At 40.3% G+C, this 18,346-nt stretch overlaps 1 protein-coding gene across 6 annotated transcripts in view; it reads left to right on the top strand.

Annotated features, from left to right (window-relative positions):
* Positions 1 to 18,346, top strand: part of gatad2ab (GATA zinc finger domain containing 2Ab) — an 80,311-nt gene that overhangs the window by 28,999 nt on the left and 32,966 nt on the right. For 4 of the 6 annotated variants that reach the window (XM_020529422.2, XM_048613993.1, XM_048613998.1 and 1 more), the window contains 3 exons: positions 4,881 to 5,010; positions 6,203 to 6,334; positions 9,899 to 9,988. In XM_020529422.2, the coding sequence (XP_020385011.1) occupies positions 4,881 to 5,010; positions 6,203 to 6,334; positions 9,899 to 9,988 (352 nt within the window). The remainder of the gene's footprint in view (positions 1 to 4,880; positions 5,011 to 6,202; positions 6,335 to 9,898; positions 9,989 to 18,346) is intronic. The other 2 variants (XM_048613994.1, XM_048613997.1) reach the window with 2 other exon arrangements.

Raw genomic sequence — 18,346 nt, 5'->3', positions numbered from 1 at the left:
CTTGTAGCCACATCTCTGTGATACCCACAACATTGTATGTGCCAATTTCAATCTGCATTACAAGCTCATCACCTTGTTTCATATCCTGTGTGCATTTAATTATAATACCCTCAGTCCTGTGATGAATGCTCCCCTTCTCATAGTTGTCTCATTATATAGATTACTGACCTTTACCATTTCTTTACTGATATTGATTTCCCTTAGTTCTTCCCTCTAACTAAATCTTGCATCCGCCAACAATTCTGGTATCTGATTTGTGTCCTCGTTTGTGAAGACAGAACCAAAGTATGTATTCAGTTCCTCAGCCATTTCTTTGTCCTCTTATACATTTCCCCCGTTTCTGTTTGTAGGGGACCTACGTTTGTCTTCACCAATCTCTCTCTTCACGTACCTATAGAAACTCTTAGCATCAGTCTTTATGTTCCCTGCAAGCTTGCTTTTGTATTCTATTTTCCCCTTCTTAATCAATCCTTGGCCCTTCTTTGCTGAATTCTAAACTGCTCCCAATCCTCATTTATTATATTTCCTAATCTGTATGCTATTGAAAGACACAATTTGAAAGACATGTGTCCAGTTTGGAAAAAGTACAAGAATCATGAGCAGGAATGGGCCATGCAGTTCTGTTTAGCTTAATCCAAACTGATCCTTTACCCCACTCCACTGTCCGATCCATTCCCACATCTCTAGATCCTATTTTATAGTCATACAGCATGGAAACAGACCTCTTGGTCCAACTTATCCATGCTAACCAAGTTTCCCAACTAAACTAATCCCATTTGCCAACATTTGGCCCATACCGCTCTAAACCTTTTCAATTTATGTACCTACCCAAATGTCTTTTAAATGTAACTATACCTGCATCTACCACTTCCTCTGGCAGTTCACCCCAATACGAACCACCCTCTGTGTGAAAAAGTTGCTCCTCTGAGGTCCAGTGTCTAAAAGTGTTGTGAATATACTTAGTGACAAAGACTCCAATCTGGGGTGGAGAATTGCAAAGATTCACAACCCCCTAAGTGAAGAAATTTCTCCTCATCTCGGTCAGTTCTAAAACACTGAGACCTTATCCTGACATCTATAGTTCTAGGCTTTCTAGACATGTAATATAGGAATTTTTCCACAAAAATGAAGTTTCTCCCTCAACAGGCCATGGGCAATTGAGTTTTTTATGACAGAGATCAATGTATTTTTGTTAAGTGACTGAAGAGACGTGAGCTCATATGGGTAAATGAAGAATGGATCCTCAACCATGAATTAATAGAATGGCAGAATGAAGGACCAAAGTCCAACTTCAGTTTCAGGATTGTGAAACACTTGCTGCTTCTCAAATATCAGTGCTTTCTCAAAAACAATCAACTTTGGTTAAATTTATTAGAAGCTTAAATACTAAGTATTTAGTAATATGTAACCATTCTGATACATTGATGTTATTTCACTATATGATGCTTTTATATGAGGTTAGACCTAGGTTTTCCCCTCCTCAAATCATTGGATAATGTGTTTTTGGAGACAGATATAAGATAGAAATAGACAACCCGAAAAAGAGACAATGAGAGACAAAGAACTGTGGTGAAAATTTTTCTTCTAATAGCAAGAGTCTCATTGCTCAGACACTGTGACGAAATATTCGTCCTTATCCATGATGTAAACTGTATATTGGTATGCAGCTGTAACCATTTGTGCCAAGATCTATGTGCCTTGGTGCACATACCGTACATTTCACATGAGGTTAATGGAGCAATTTGTAACCATTAAACAGGATGTTTATAATCTACATCAGGAAGAGCATCATCAATGTTTCCTTAACATTCAAAAATAAGACATGACCTAAAGAAGTGTCTCCATCTCGCATTGGCTATTTTTTCCATGCATTTTGCAATCATTGACATGCTGAAAGTTCTAAAGAGCTGAGACGTAGGCCACTTCATAATTAATCCAACATCCGAGGTTGAAGAGCTGGATTGACCAGCTGGTTTCCTCATCTCCTAGTTGGATCATGTATCCTCTTGCTGTCCCATGTTTACAGATTTTGAAATGTATTTGAAACAGTACAATGGAGTGGGGATTTGCTAATGTGGGAGAGTCTTCGTGCTCCATTGGAGAGTTGCAGTGTCATAATGGGAAGTGACCTGGCAGAATATGGGCTTCAGCATGGAATTGGGCTGCATTGTAAATTCGACTGTAAAGTAACCTTTTGTGAGAGTTTTGCACCAATTAAAGTAAACTGTTACTTATCACTAAGTGACATTAAAATATTTTTCTTGCTGTTCTGTGTTGTGCAGATGTCTGATGGGGAAGGTATTTAAGCTGGTTCTTACCAAGATGGTAACTATCTCCATTAGAGATGAATGTCTGTTCCAAATATGTATTACACAAAAATAATCTTTTCAAAGAAAAATTAAGATACAAGTACCGCTGGGCAAGATAGTGTTCATTGCCCATTCATGTTTTTCATTACAACATTGTAGATTTTTGAACCACCACAGTCTAGTTGGTAAAGGTGCCCCTAAAGTATTTTAAAGTAGAGGTTCCTGGGTTTTAATCTAGCAATGATGAAGATGGGGAGAGAGTTAGTAGGAACTGCCGATGCTGGAGAATCTGAGATAACAAGGTGTAGAGCAGGATGAACACAGCAGGCCAAGCAGCATCATAGGAGCAGGAAAGCTGACGTTTCAGGCCTGGACCCTTCTCTGAAGACCCGAAACATCAGCTTTCCTGCTCCTCTGATGCTGCTTGGCCTGCTGTGTTCATCCAGCTCTACACCATGTTATCTCTGATGAAGATGGGAACTGGTGGATGAAGATGTCCCTATGTCGTTGCTGCCTTTGTTCTTCTAGGTTGTGGAGTTTTAGACAGTATTGCCAAAGAAGCCTTGGTGACACAGCTGAATCAGTGAACCTTTAGACTGGTGAATGAAGTATCAATCAAACAGCCTGTTTTGCCCTTGATGGTTTCAAACCCATCCGGGCAAAAGTATTAATCATACCCTTTTAAAAAGTACCTCGAAGGGCATAGAGTAATGAAGGACACTCTACAATGATATACAGGAACTCCATGTAATATTCTCAATTACGTTGTTTGATAAGATGAATCATTAACTTTGAGAGCTTTGTCCTAAACCTCAACTTATGAAAACATGCTTTGGGTTCTTAGTTTTTAATCCAAGCCCATCATGTTCAGGAATGCAATTTGCTCAAACAGCACTGTAGCAAAGGCCATGGTAGCTGACCATGTCCAAAACCTGCTCCGTGGTGATTTTCCTAACTGCTTGCTGAAAAGCCCCTGTTACAGCCAGAACGGTCAAGCTGTCACAAACGCATCAATCATTCAATCTGATACAGTGATGAGATGAATCAGAGTTTCAGAAAATTATGCTGTCACCCAGAGATGTGCGCAAAATAATCGCAAGTTGCGAAGACATTTTTGAATCTTGCACATTAAGGCCTTTTTTAAAACGTTGGCTTTCGAAAGTTTGTTATGTACGCGCCAAGCAGAGTCTTAAGTTCAAACCGAGCTTTTCAAACTAAAGCCTGCAAGGGAGTGACAGTGAAGGTGGTGGAATCCTGCTTTTTGTCTTACTGGGGTAGCTTTTACTGCCTGTTCGATGGGCTCCATTTTGTTTCAGTACCTGAATCCTACCTCCCTTCACAAAATGAAGGCAATGTGTCACAGACCAGTTTCAGCCGGCTGTTGCCATGGGTTCCACTGGGGGTGGTCATGTGACAGAGAAAGGGAAATGCCTAAGTCATGTGATAACTTTTTCTGGTGCAATTAGCATACAGGAAGTTTGCTCCCAGTCACTTAGATACAAGGATGCTCTCTGTTAGCTGATGAGTGGCACCTTCCCTGCCAGAGCCTATTGATTGTCCTGAGCAGTGTGTGCAAAGTGTGCACAAAAAATGTGATGTGCCACAGCATTCAAGGGCTCTGTGAACATGCTGTTAGCATAAAACTTTTTGTTTCACTCAGTAATTGATAATATTCCTGTGACTCTAAAGATGCACAAGGACCTGTTTTTAACTTTCAAGGACAGTTTTTTAAAACTTTTTCAAAAAAAAAGTCAGTACTGTAATTGTGATCTGCTGAGTTTGCAATGTGTGGCAATGATAAATATGAGGTCAGAGCTGCACTGATCTCCACGGGGACTGCAGGTAATGTATCCCTCCTTAAGCTCTCCACCATAGTGATATTTCAGCTGACTGTATGTATGAATAGTCAGACATACACTTGGGGCAGCTGTTGTTTCTGGGAATGAGATGGGTAAGTACATACAGCTTACCAGAGCTTGTATTGTTTTCAAAATAGAAGTGAGATGAAGCAAGGATCAACAAACACCCATTTGATCTCCATTACTTTAGTTGGGTCTATGTGAAGAATCACTTCTCATCGCCCTCTATGTGTGTCTCTTTTTTTCCCTCAGCCATACTGTCTTTTTCCACTCCTACCACCTCCCTTCCCAAAAAAAATTATAACCTTCAAAACAAATAATTCTGGTTGTGTTTGCGAGCATGGGTGTGACGGTAGCAGTTCCCTGTACTAATCAAACCATAAAGATTATGTAAAGCATGTAAAAATTTTGGGAGAAACTTTGTTACCCAGAGTATAGTGAAGATATGGAGCTTGCTGACCTGGGAGCAGTTGAGCAGAATAGCATGTAGGAGCACAAACATCAGCATAGACCATTTTGGTCAAGTTCACCTTTTCTCAGCTGTATTTTGTGTTGGAGAGGGGACACGTTTTGTAAAGGAAACAAAGGATCTTGGGTTAACTTGACATGAGGCAAAACATTGCACTCCCTGGCTGGAGACTTAACTGCTTGGACGATTCCATTTTCAAACCCTTCTCCTGCCTTGTTCAACCTCTGGCCCAATCTCTTACAGCGAAATGAAGAAGGGAAAGCGTGCTCCATCACCAGATATCATCATCCTCTCTGACAATGAAGCTTCAAGTCCCAGGATGAACGGGCTTTCAAAAGAACCAGGAAGAAACGCAAATCGAGATGATATTATGGTGAGGCAGAACATTCATCAAAATCAATAACTTTAGTTTAATTTTAAAAGGTAGTGTTTACATGCAGTTATATTTTTTAAAAAGCCCTTGGACTATACCTGGGATGAATTGAATAGCAATTTCAAAGAATGAACTTAGAAGCAATGGGTCAGATGGCCTCTTCCAGTGCTTTAATTCTGTTCAATGTTTCCTCGTTATAGCTGTCTTAGTTATTTTTCTTCAGGCCATTAACATAATTTTGGAACAAATGTAGCTTTACTCTCATTCCCATGCCATTCATGGATTATAAGTAAATTCTAGTTATTTCCCAAATACATTCCCTGCTTGAAAGCCCTGGTTCAAAGAAAACACTTATTGGAATTGTTAGCACTTTACAGCTTAGCCATTTGCATTTTATCATTCACTTTTAGAAACTGAATCAAGTCATTTTTTTAACCTCCTTGTTCCTGCTTCTGTCATTTCCTTTTTTTTGACATTCTTCAGTAAAATTTATATTTCGTTTAAATGAGAGACCGTTCTTTTCAGGATTTCTCAAAAGCAAATCAAATCATGGTTTATGCAATGGATGCTGAACACTGGGATTGCTGAGCATTCAGTTTCTGATTTGTACTGGGCTACTCAGGGTCAAGTTGTTGTGGTTCATGTTGATGCTCTGGATTAGACATGGGGTTCAACCCTTGTCATCAAATGCCCAGTGCTGGAACACACATTATTGAGTAGACATTGGATGCAGATGGAAGCAGGCACCATTGATTCCCCAGTGGGCAGATAGCCTGGTGAATCTGGTCTAGAAGATTGATGCAAATGGAAAGCTCCTAACGGTTGCCTGGTGCCTGTGAAAACATATTTCAATATGATGAAGCCAGTTAAGTGTAAGGGTAAGAGTAAGGTGTTATCCTATTTCAGCAGTGCTACTGTGAGCAGCTATTGATCAGAGGTCAAACACTGGCATAATCTGAGAAGGTTGCCATTTCTAGATTTTCTAGCTTGGAGTGTTGCATGCTGCAAGGAACCAAAGTGGAAGTGTGCAAAAATAAAGGACCAATTCAGCTTGCCCTTCGGCTGCTTTGGCAAGTTGACCAATGCCTATGGAACTGTATTTGTCTTTACAAGGGTGGACAGAGGTGGGAGGAGATGGAAGAGAATTGACAAGTTACTTTTATTTAAGTAATACTGGACCTTTTCTTTTCAGAAGAGCACGCCAGAGGAGCGAGAGAGAATGATTAAGCAGTTAAAGGAAGAGCTGCGGCTGGAGGAAGCCAAGCTTGTCCTACTCAAGAAACTTCGACAGAGCCAAATCCAAAAGGAAGCTACCATCCCGAAGGTATCAATTCTGTTGTCTTCAATCTCTCCTGTCTTCCCATCAATGCCGTGTTTTTAAATGCTTTCACTGAATGCAATGGAAATGTTTTATTGATACAGCACGAGCCAAGAAAAATATTAAAACCCAGCCACATGGAATGGCTTAAAGTACTTGGAGTATCTGTACATGGCTTCCACAAACAGAGTTCGCTGTTTAGCAAGTAGCTTAAGTTCTTTCAGAAGAAAACTGGACAAGTAGAGTAAAGAGAGGGGAAGAGAAAGGCAGATAGAGTAGTAGATGACCCATGTGGAGCACAGACACCAAAGCAAACAAAGATTTGGTCCAAGTGGCCGCCTGTGCTGTATATTCTACGAATGCAATTTGATACAGGTTGCTTGTAGAATCAGAGTGTTTACAGCATAGAAGGACACTTTAGCTCCTTATGTCTGTGCTGGCCTTCTGAAAGGGCAATTCATCAATTCCATTCACCTGTCCTTCCCCACAGCCAAGTAAATCTTTTCAGAGAATGATCCAATTCCCTTTCCCTTTGGAAAGCCTCAGTGAGTTGTTAAGTGGATTTGTTTAATTTGTTCATTGTTCAATGAATATTGTGATGCTGAATTTAAAACTATGATCACACATAAACCCAGTTCCTTTAGGTTTTAGACTAGATTAAAAACAACGTTGGGGGCTGGCCGATTTCTATTTCATCTGTAATTTCAGTCTTGGTTTGTTAAATCAAGATCTCTATGCTGTGTCCTCCTGATTTTTGCTTGTGCTTAACTTGAAATGCAATTGGTTATTAACTGTAATGTCATGCTTGACTTTAGAATGCCCCAAAAATGAACAGATCTCAGTAAGATCGCTGCAGTGAGCCTCGGTACTCCCTGAGTGCTTTATGTTGGAATAGCAGACCAGACATTGGAAAATTAGCCATGTACTCTTCCTGCCACCCCAGCCTGAGTCCACTTGATTACTATCCAATGATTTCTGATGGAAAATATGAGTGAACTATAAATTAGGGACAGGATTTAATAAGATTAGAATATGATGCCATCCTTGGTTGAATATCTAGAAGCACTTCTTGTCTGTGCAAAGTTTGAAGCCACAAAGAGAAAGTAAAAAGTTATTTCACATTCATTCCACCTAAAAACATTCCACATGTTAAAGACAAATAAATTGTCTTCTATAATCACAGCCTGTGTGATGTGATGAATTCTGGAAACTCTGTTTAATCGGCCATCCTAAAATAGGGTCCTGAAGGGACAAGCGTGGCCTGTTAATGGAAGCAATAATATGATTCTTCAATCCTGCCTCATTGCAGACTATAGATTTGGGATGTGTTTCCAGATTCCGGATTCTTTTGTTAAAATTCTAACATCTTACTACAACCTCATAATATATCAATGTACCACAGAAGAACCTTCCTTCTTATTTTGAGGAGAAGCACTTGCAGAAATTTCTATGGAGCTTGCTTCTTGGATAATCTCTCCAAGATCAAGTTTGGGGTTGGACTGTTCCACCAAAGATTAGATTTGATCCTGGTGACGAGCTGCCCCCTAGCAGCTACAACCTGATATTGTAGCTGCTTTATACCATATGGATCAGTACTATGTATGCTACTGCAGTGTGGGAACACAGGAGGAGGGAGCATGCCATTCAGCCCCTCGAGGTTCTGCTCACCTTGATCTCAAAATACTTAATGCTTTTGCCTAGCAAAAATCTGATCATAAATCAGTGCCTTTGAAATATAAATGTAGCCACTTCCTAGCTGTTGTTAAGAGTTATGGCAGCCTGTACAGACGTGAATGTCCTGTAATAAGTTTCTGGCCTCAGTTCAACGAGCTGATCTTATCTGGAGTGGCGTTGATGGAGATAAAGGGGTGATCCTGCAAAATAGTTTGGGTGCCTCCCACATTACATCTTGATGGTCAATCAAGGCTCCTACACCTGATGGCTGCACTCATCACACCACCTCCCTCCCACCCCAACCAGGCTAAGAAATAAATGAGGGCAGATTGGGCTCCGTTTTAATGCTGTATAACGTAGCAATTCTGGCTGTCCAGGCTCTCTCTCTCAGAATGGCTGTTGCATGCTTCTCACCCTTATAACTGGTACCCCATCAAGGCTCAGAATCTTCAGAAGACCAATGGAGAGAAAAGGTAGGGAAATGGGAAATTCATTGCTTCAAAATCTTACAGGAGGCTCAAACTTCTTGCATGTTACATTGTGGAGCACCGATTGTAAAAGCCCAGAGGGCACTCTGTTCAAATGGTAAATCGCTCAACTTGATTCTCTTTCTCTATGCTAGCTATTATGAACCTTACCATGACTTGCTTAGGCTGCATATGAAATCTTTGAAGAGATATCTTGTTCTAAAACCATAAAATTTATCAATTCCTGTTGTATAGACTAAATTATAAAGGTTAAATGTGGATAGTGCAAACAATATAATTTGAATATTTCATCTTTTGCTAAAACTTCAAGAAAATCATCTTAACAAAATGCCATCTGTCCAATTTTGATTGAATGAGCTGAATCCTTCTGCTTTCTGCATTCCCAGTGAGGTTTAAAGTGATTTAGATAAGCTGGGATGTTTTAATGGTGTCGTTAAGGAGGCATTTACCCAGCACCTCAGTGAGGAGGGCTGTGGCGCTTTCCTGATAACTCAAGAGCAGCATGATTTTTGAAAAAATATTTGGGAAATTCCTGCCCCTGCAAACTGATCGCAAGTTTTCCTTTTTAACTGTTTAATTCACTACTCAGAATCAGTATCACTAGTGTAGTTGGTGCAGCTAGTGGACAAGAATTGTCCATCTAGTCGGTGGGGTAAGGTTGAAGTACAGCTTTTACTAACCTTTATCTATCTCTTAGGTGTGAGTCATCCATCAGTTTGAAGTCACGAACTTCACATATTCTTTAGGTTGATTTTTTTTTAAGTTTGAAAGAAAGATTTATCTGGACAAGAGGAGGATTTTTCACGGGTCACCATTCATGCTCAGACTGATATCTAGGAGTCAGAGCTAAGTGACCATTGCCCATTGAATGTTTGAACCCAGTGAGTTGACCACCCGAACCAGGCAAAGCAGGGATTTCTTGCTTATTGGGCACCTGGTCATCCCCGAGTCTTCTCCAGGGCCTTTAGTTAGCTATCAAATGATTAAACTAATAGAAGCCTTGAATTCCAACTGGAGGAACTCATTAATTGAAGATCACAATTCTTTATGTACAGTCTTGAGTGGTACTCTGCTGAATGCTGTAAACTGTTTTACAGTTGGAACCAGAGATTGTATCAAGACCACACTGTAGTATACATGGTCCTCTAGAGCCAGTTGATACTACGGGGTAAACTGCACTGAGGAGCTATAAAGTTGCAAGGAATGGTACAATCCATATTTATATTGAAAGCAGTTTGCTGATTTTGAAATGAGCAGTTGACCTTAATTGTTTATTTGTCAGTCTGATTAATCTGGGTTTTTACAACAGAATATCTCTTCAAATGGGCAATATATGTTTGCTTTGTGCCCTTTTGTTCCTCGGCTTTCTCATGTGTATTTGTGCTTCTTTTCACTATTCTCTTCCCAGCCTGCTGTCTCGACAGGCACTGCCATGGCCACCCCACCCCCGCTGGTCCGGGGAACGCTGCATGTTCCCGCTGGCAAGCCCAACTTCCAGGTCAGTGTAGCAACTGGGACCTTGCCAGGCTGTGTGTGGGTTAAGCATCAAAAAGGGAGGGGGTGGGTGGAAACAAAGGGAGCAAGATTAGTCTTGGTTGGTTGAATATTAGGCAATTAGGAATTTTTTGTCAGGGCAGTGTGTTCCAAGACTGAATTCTTGGATATGTCTAAAAGTGGAGCTTTGTGTAACTCAAATCAGCATTTGCTGTTGCACAATATTAGTGTTTGCACAGGGTTACACAAGAATATAATTCCCCACTGGGAATCAAATGGAAAGAGTCAGAAGTCGCATGACACCAGGTTATAGTCCAGCAGGTTTGTTTGAAACCACAAGCTTTTGGAGCGCTGCTCCTTCATCAGGAGCACGTGATGAAGGAGCAATGCTCCGAAAGCTTGTAATTTCAAACAAACCTGTTGGACTGTAACCTGGTACTGTTTGACTGCTGACTTTATCCATTCCAGTCCAACACCGGCACCTCCACATTATGGCTGCCATCAAATGGGAAGAATGTACAGACATCAGAATCTTAAAGCTAAGTTACAGCCTTCAAATCCCATTTTTGATTGAATATGAGTGGTTTTGTTGGTAGTACTGCAGTAGTGAAAGCTGTCTACTTGAATTGTTGTTCAGAAGGAACTTACATTATTGATATTTTTTTGAAGACATGTGTAAAGGGTTGTGAACATTGGTTTATTTGAAGTGTTGAGGAATTAGCTGAAGCAGCCCTTTTTAAAAGAAGGGACACTTTTTTTTATGAGATATTTACTGGAAGTCACATGGTTTGACCTAACTGCTTTATTTGTTTGCTGAAAGTCACATACCGTCAGTTAAAAGCTTAATCCTATTAGAAGTCACATGTTTGAGTTTATGGGTGTCAGGAGTTGTGGACTTCACCTGGGGTACAGCTTATAACGGTGTAAGACACCCAGCTTAGTCTTTGCCACCTTCCTTAGAAACTCTTGACAATCCCATGTGAGAACAAAACCTGAAACAGCTATCCTCCTTGAGACACTTTTCAAAAACTTCTTGTCGACATCTGAATGAAGTACCTCTGAAGTAATCCCAGTGACAACCGTATGTATCTGGTAACCTGTGTGTACTCCGAGACCTAACCGAAAAGCCACCTGGAACATTCTGAATCTTATTCTCTTTATTCTCTAAAAATTAACAGGTATTTGAACAAAGTTTAATTTCTGTAGAGAATGTTTATTTTTCATTTTCCTTGGAATGTGTGTGTGTCTGTTATTTAGAATAATAAATGTTTATCCTGGCTGTGATTATAGGCTTCTCACCTTTCTTGAATAATACGTATTTAATGAGTCAATAGTTTTGTTGTTTATCAGAGAAACTTGGTTAATGTCTTTTTTTTATTCTGAGCTTAATATAAACTATATCTTTCACCATTTCAGTAAATGTTACAACATTTAAATATATGTTGTGACCAATGGCATAGTGAGAATAGAGAGAGACCATACATTCGTCCAAACCCAGTGATAACATGAAATTGGAAGTGGGGTCATGATAATAGAAAAGGACATAAAAGGAACTATGCCAGGTTTCTTGTGCATTTGGGGAAGCTTACGAAATCAAAATAGTGCTCAACTGCTGCAACTTTTCTTGAGATGGATGAGCTACCTCTGAGAGATTTCCAAAAATTAACCAAGGTTAGACTTAATAGCGTTGGCAGCAAAATTGGCACTAGAATTAAAAGTAAAGGCTAAGAAAGCAGATGAAATTGATGTAATGGCGCAACATAAATTTAGAAGAAGTGGTAGTCTGATAATTCGGTTTAATCAGCTAGAATTCAATTGCAGATGAAGAACCTTGAAATAGAAAATTTTAAAAAAACAGGAAAGGGCATTGGAAATGAGAGAATTTGAATTGAGAGAGAAGAAAAAGAAAATGCATGTCATGTGAGTGGTAAGAACCAGAGAGAGAGAATAAGAAAAGGAATACTGGCTTGAACTGGTACTTTTTTTTTTAAAAATGTGGATGCTCCGGACTCCGATGAACTTTCCTTGGAATGATTTGTATCCAATCCAAGACCCAGTGGAAAGCTATTTAAATTTATGCAAGCTCTCCTGAAGTTTGTTGAAAGAGATGTCTATGCACTTTTTAATTCTTTGGGAAAGCTAGCTGAACAGCTGAAGTGGGCAAAAGGAAACTGGTTGCTGCTAATGCAGAGTAGGCTGACTGACAGAACTCATGTAGTTTTATGCCATGCTTTCTGAAGAGGTTCCTACAGATTGTGATGGCAAATAAAGGTTATTCTTTGTTCATACAGGTAGTTTCTTGAGACACAAATTTTGGACTCATTTAAAATCGGTTTAATTCGGTATTTCTATGTATTTCTAATCCACACAGAACGCTGCCACTTTGGGCCCCACTCTTTCCCCAATATATTTGAAGTGCCTTTAGATTTCCCTTTCTTTACATGCCTATGTTATTCATGCCCCATCTTCATTTTCCTCATTTCTTTTCTAAGTAACCCCTGCGATTGCTAATTTGCTTCCAGTCTTTTGAGCACCTGGTACCATAAGCTTCCCATTTTTTTCCATATCCAATCCTAAACATTGCTTGACATCCACTGTTCTCTGGATTTATTTATCTCATCCTTCATGTTATAGAAACATGTCAGTCTTGCTCCTCACATTTTGTTTTGCAAAACTCCCTTTGCTCTAATGTAGATTTTCCTACATATAGCTGCTCCAGACCACTTTGCCAGGTCCTGTCTTATATTAAGGCTGATTTTCCCCAGTTCGATACCTTTATTTCAAGACATTCCTTGCCCTTGTCCAAGATTACCTTAAATCTGAGTTATGATCTCTCTCATTGAGATGCTTCCGCGCTGAAACTTCAGCTGCTTCTCCAGCTTTGTTGTTTAAATTGAGGTCCAGCAGCCGCCCTTCTCTTGTTGGAATTGCCGCCCTTCTTTTGTTGGAATGTCTACTGTCTTAAAAAGCTCTTGTGGATAGATTTTGAGAATTTTGTTTCCTCTAAGCCTTTCACACTTTGTCTATCTCAACAAATACTGGAGAAGTTGAAATCCCGCACTATTTTTAGACTTCTCTGAAATCTGCCTACATTTCTGCCCCTTCCATCTATCCTTGACTGTTTGAGGGTCTATTGTATACTCCAAACAATATGATTGCCCCGTTTTAAAATTTTTAACTCTACTTTTATGGTCTCAGTTGAGGAATCCTCTAAGCTGTCATCCCTCCTTGTTGGAGTGATTAACTCCTTGATCGCTATTGTGACACCACCTCTTTTAGAAACCCCTTGCCTGTGTTGCATAAAGATTCTATACCCTCAATATTGAGCTGCTAGTCCCGCCCTCCTTCAACCATGTCTCCATGACAACAATGATGACATATCCCTGTGTGTTAATCAACACCCTCAACTCATCTGCCTTACTGACATGACATCTTGTATTAACATAAATCTTACACAGGCTTGTTGTACTCCTGTGCTGTTTCTTCATTATACACACAGTCTTCCAGATTGATTTGTTTTTTTCTTCTACATTTGACTGTGCACCAGCCCCTGCCAACTTAGTTTAAATCCCCACCAACCACAATAGCAAACCTTTACCGTGTCTCTTCCCAAGGATGTTGGTTTCATTTCAGTTCAAGTGCAACCCGTCAGACTTGCACAGGTCCCACTTTCCCAGAAACTGATCCAATGATCCAGGAATCTAAAGCCCTCCCTCCTGCACCAACTCTTCAGCCAAGTATTCATTTGTTCTAACCACCTATTACAATACTCACTAGTGTGTTGCACTGGCAGATTACAACTTTTGAGGTCTTGCTTTTCAGTCTGTTACTTAGCTTCCTAAATTCATGTTGAAGGACCTCATCCCTCTTTCTGTTTGTCATAAAGGTTGTGGTTCATACTAGAACCAGAGTTTGTCCTATTCCTTCAGAATGCCTTGTAGATATTTGTTGGCATCTTTGACCATGGTTCCAGGGCAACAAAGCACCATTCTGAAGTCATGCCTGTGGCTGCAAAAGCAGTATTTGTATCCCTTGCTACTGAGTCTCTTGCCACTATAGCCTTTCCATTTTTGTCTCCTGTCCTTAAGCAGCTTGCGAGTTCCAACACCACCCTACCCCCAACCCATCAGCACAAGCAACCACTGGCCTCACTGATTTCCAACAAAGAAGAACTATTCTTGAATGAAATGACCACACTGGGATTTTCCTGTCTACCTGCCTACTTCCCTCCTTCTGAGTGGTGGTCACTCATTCCTTCCCTGACTCCACTCCACTCAAGCTGCAGGGTGACCAAATCCATGAACATGCTATCCTTGTGACAGTCAGCCTTGAGGATGCACTCCAGTGCCTACATCTGGTGCTCATACTCCAAAACGCAGAGCTGAAACTGGTCAGACCAGTGCTGCATCCTGCAACAGTGGTCATCCAGACTGCCAGGAATGTCTAAGACTTGCAACATAACTGCAGGCCGTATAACACATGGGAGTGAGCTGCCCTGTGTTAAATTATTTCTAAACAAAAGCTGAGTAGAAAAATTATTCAAGTTTCTTGTGCAATTAATTCTAACCTGTAGGTTATAGGAAGTAAAACTCTTGGCCATTACTTACATCTTCCTCTCTTATGCCTATAAATCTTCATTCCCTGTGTTACTTTAGACACAGCTGAGGAAACGTGTTAAGTCAACTACATGAAGGTCACCGTGGCATTGTCAGAATGAAGGAGATAGCCAGAAGCTATTTTTGGTGGCCAGGGCTCAACTATGAAATTTAGATGACAATGGAAATGTATGCAGCTTGCGCAAGTGTTTGCAACCCACTTCTGTTAGTGCCGTTACCCTCATGGGAACAACCAGAAAGTCCATGGCAAAGAATCCATATTGACTACACTGGACCTTTTGAAGGGCACATGATTTTCGTTATGGTTAGCGCACATACTAAATGGCCTCAAGTTACCATCATGAAGATGACACCGTCAGATAAAACCATTGAAAGATTGTGGGAGATCATTGTGTGGTTTGGTTATCCAGAACAACTTGTTAGTGATAATGGTCTGCAGTTTATATCGAAAAGAGTTTACTATCTAAAGCAGAACAGAATTCACTTACTCAATCAACTCCATATCACCCAGTCACACATGATTTGGCAGAAAGGTTTGTTCGGACAATGAAACATTCCTGAATAGTAACTCTAGAGCAAGGATCACTCCCCAAAAGACTGATACACTTTTTATTAACATACAAGAACAGAACCGACTCGACAACTCAAAGTTTTCCAACAATACTCGTAAAATGTCACTTGTGCAAGGCATTTGATTTGCTGCGCGCACCAATGCAAAGGCAAAAATCAGATTTTCCAATAAAATGACAAGGCCAAATGCAGCATTTTCTGAAAAGGTCAAGTAGTGTTGATGAGGAATTATACCACTGGCAAATGGCACAGATGGACTGGTTCTCTACACCATACAGGTGAAACACAATATAGTATGGAGAAGACATGCAGATCAACTGTTGGCAAGCAGAACGAATGTGCCGGGGATAACATGGATTGTAGATCCACAAATAACTGTGCAAAATAGAGATGTGGATATACCTGAGGACTAAACAGTAACTGGAGCATCTGAGAGAAACAATACCACAATATTTTGCAAACCTCCAAATATTCAGTCGTTTCAGGAAACACAGCAACACATGATGTTCTTAGAACACCTAAAATGCCAGAGGTTAAAACCAATGAGAAAAGTAAACAGATATCTAAAGTGCACTGACAATCATACAGGAATCAGTGTCCCCTAGAATGTCTTACCCTTTCTATGTGTGGTTGTGTATGTTTTCATTGCAGGAGCCTTTGATGTAAAGGGAGAGGGGTGTTGTGTATTTTTGCAAGTATACTGAACTGTCACTTTGACTGTAATCACGTGACAGTGCTTACTGTCTCCAAGACGATGATATCATTGGTCATTTTGGACAAGAACTAACAGTCTGACGTTGCTGTTTGTATAGTAAACATCTTCGTCTTAAAGCTCTTGCTGTTAAAACTTCGGCCTCTTGGTCCTTAGTAGAATGTAACAGAAACACAGTCCCTGACAGCAGCTGTTCAACAATTAATCAACTCATGACTTCCTGTGTTGTCAGGACAGGGCTCTGACTCTCCTTGCCCCCGGAAGATAAGTTGGTGAAGGTTGTCCATAGTTTGCCTGTTGGAGAAGTTGGCTTAATCCTTGAGAATGATTTCACCAGTGAAATTATTAGTTTCTCCAATAGTTACAAACTACTCAGTGAAGTTAATGGGACAAAATAATTGATGGATAAAGTACAAGGAATTTTTCCTTCATGTGCATTGATCCCAGCAATGGCTAAACAAGTGCCATCATCTGCAATCCCTCTGGAACCACAGACAGATATTTGGTTATTTGAAGCTTTCTTTGGAGATTTGGGTAATCCAAAGGAAATGTTCAGTAACTCTTCTCCGATCGAAGTTCAGTAAGCTAATTGAGAGTTAAGTAGCTGAATTAGCTCAAATTAGAGCTGAAGTTGAGTGAGTTACAGAATGTCATAATGTTGATAAGGGATTCTAATACGGAAGTGGAGACTGCCTCACAGACCTGCAGATGAATAAAAATAAGATAAATAAATAAATGTGAAGTCATACATTTTGGTAGGAGTAATAGTAAAAAGGATTATTACTTGAATGGTAAAAAGTTGCAGCATGCTGCTATGCAGAGGGACCTGGGTGTCCTTGTGCATGAATCACAGAAGGTAGGTCTGCAGGTACAACAAGTAACTAGGAAGGCAAATGGAATTTTGTCCTTCATTGCTAAAGGGATTGAAATAAAAAGCAGAGAGGTTATGTTGCAGCTGTACAAGGTGCTGGTGAGGCCACACCTGGAGTACTGTGTGCAGTTTTGGTCTCCTTACTTGAGAAAGGATGTATTGGCACTGGAGGGGGTGCAAAGGAGGTTCACTAGGTTGATTCCGGAGTTGAGGGGGTTGGCTTATGAGGAGAGACTGAGTAGACTGGGATTATACTCATTGGAATTCAGAAGATTGAGGGGGGGATCTTATAGAAACATATAAAATTATGAAGGGAATAGATAAGATAGAAGTAGAGAGGATGTTTCCACTGGCAGGTGAAGCTAGGACAAGAGGGCATAGCCTCAAGATTAGAGGGAGCAGATTTAGGACTGAACTGAGAAGGAATTTCTTCACCCAGAGGGTTGTTAATCTATGGAATTCCTTGCCCAGTGAAGTAGTTGACGCTACTTCAGTAAATATTTTTTAAAAAAAGGTAGTTTTTTTTGAACAATAAAGGAATTAAGGGATACGATGAGAACGCGGGTAAGTGGCTCTGAGTCCACGAAAGGATCAGCCATGATCTTATTGAATGGCGGAGCAGGCTCGAAGGGCCAGACGGCCTACTCCTGCTCCTAGTTCTTATGTTCTTATGAAGAGTGGGCGGTGCTACACCAGCCAACAGTGCTGCCCGATATCATTACAGATATTCAGGAAAAAGCATCAAATTCCCATGGCCCGACATGTAGGAATCCCGAAAACCCAGGCATGTATAAATCAACATTTTTAATGACCAAGTATGTGCTACAAGTTTTATAAAACATGCTTCAAGTGCCAGATTATGGGAAAACTTATCCGCAATCAAATTGGCACCTCAAATTCCCATGGAAGTTTTTGGGGATTTATTTTGTAGGGTATTGGTAAGCTGTGTGCGACTTTTACCAAAACGCAAACAGGACATTTTTAGTGTCTTTACTGTTATGGATATGGTACCCTGTTCTCAGAGACCATTCCCTTAAACAATTTCAGACCAAGTAGTGATGGATAATTTGACCCAATTCTTCACTGCAATTACCAATTGAGATCCGATTGGATCAATGTTCCAACTTTAGATGTAAAATGTTTTAGATGGTTATGAGTAGGCTGAGAACAACATGGTTTAAGTCCCCACAGATATAAGGGGCTTTAGAACATTACCATCCAATCCAAACAATAATGATTAGAGCTTATTTCATGAATAACCTGATACTTGGGACACACTGCTCGAATTCCTCCTTTTCCATGCAGGAATTATCAAATGAATCTGCCCATTTTAATTGTTTTAAATTAGTTTATGGATATGCACTAAGAGGTCCACTGGAACTAATAAAAGAGGTTTTTAAAACACTGACAAATCTTCCATGTTAGGTTATGTATCTGGGTGCATCTCATGAACTTGCAAAGTGGCTCAGGAACACTTCAAAGCTTCACAAACAACTATGAACAAATGGGCCAGCAAGTAAGCCAAGGCCCAACTATTTCAACCAGGGATAACCAGGTGTACAGCTGGATGAACACAGCAGGCCAAGCAGCATC

Source organism: Rhincodon typus, chromosome 29 (genome assembly GCF_021869965.1).
Source record: "Rhincodon typus isolate 14 chromosome 29, sRhiTyp1.1, whole genome shotgun sequence".
Lineage (NCBI taxonomy): Eukaryota > Metazoa > Chordata > Chondrichthyes > Orectolobiformes > Rhincodontidae > Rhincodon > Rhincodon typus.
Note: the sequence above shows the minus strand (reverse complement) of the source record. Positions and strands in the feature narration are given on the sequence as shown.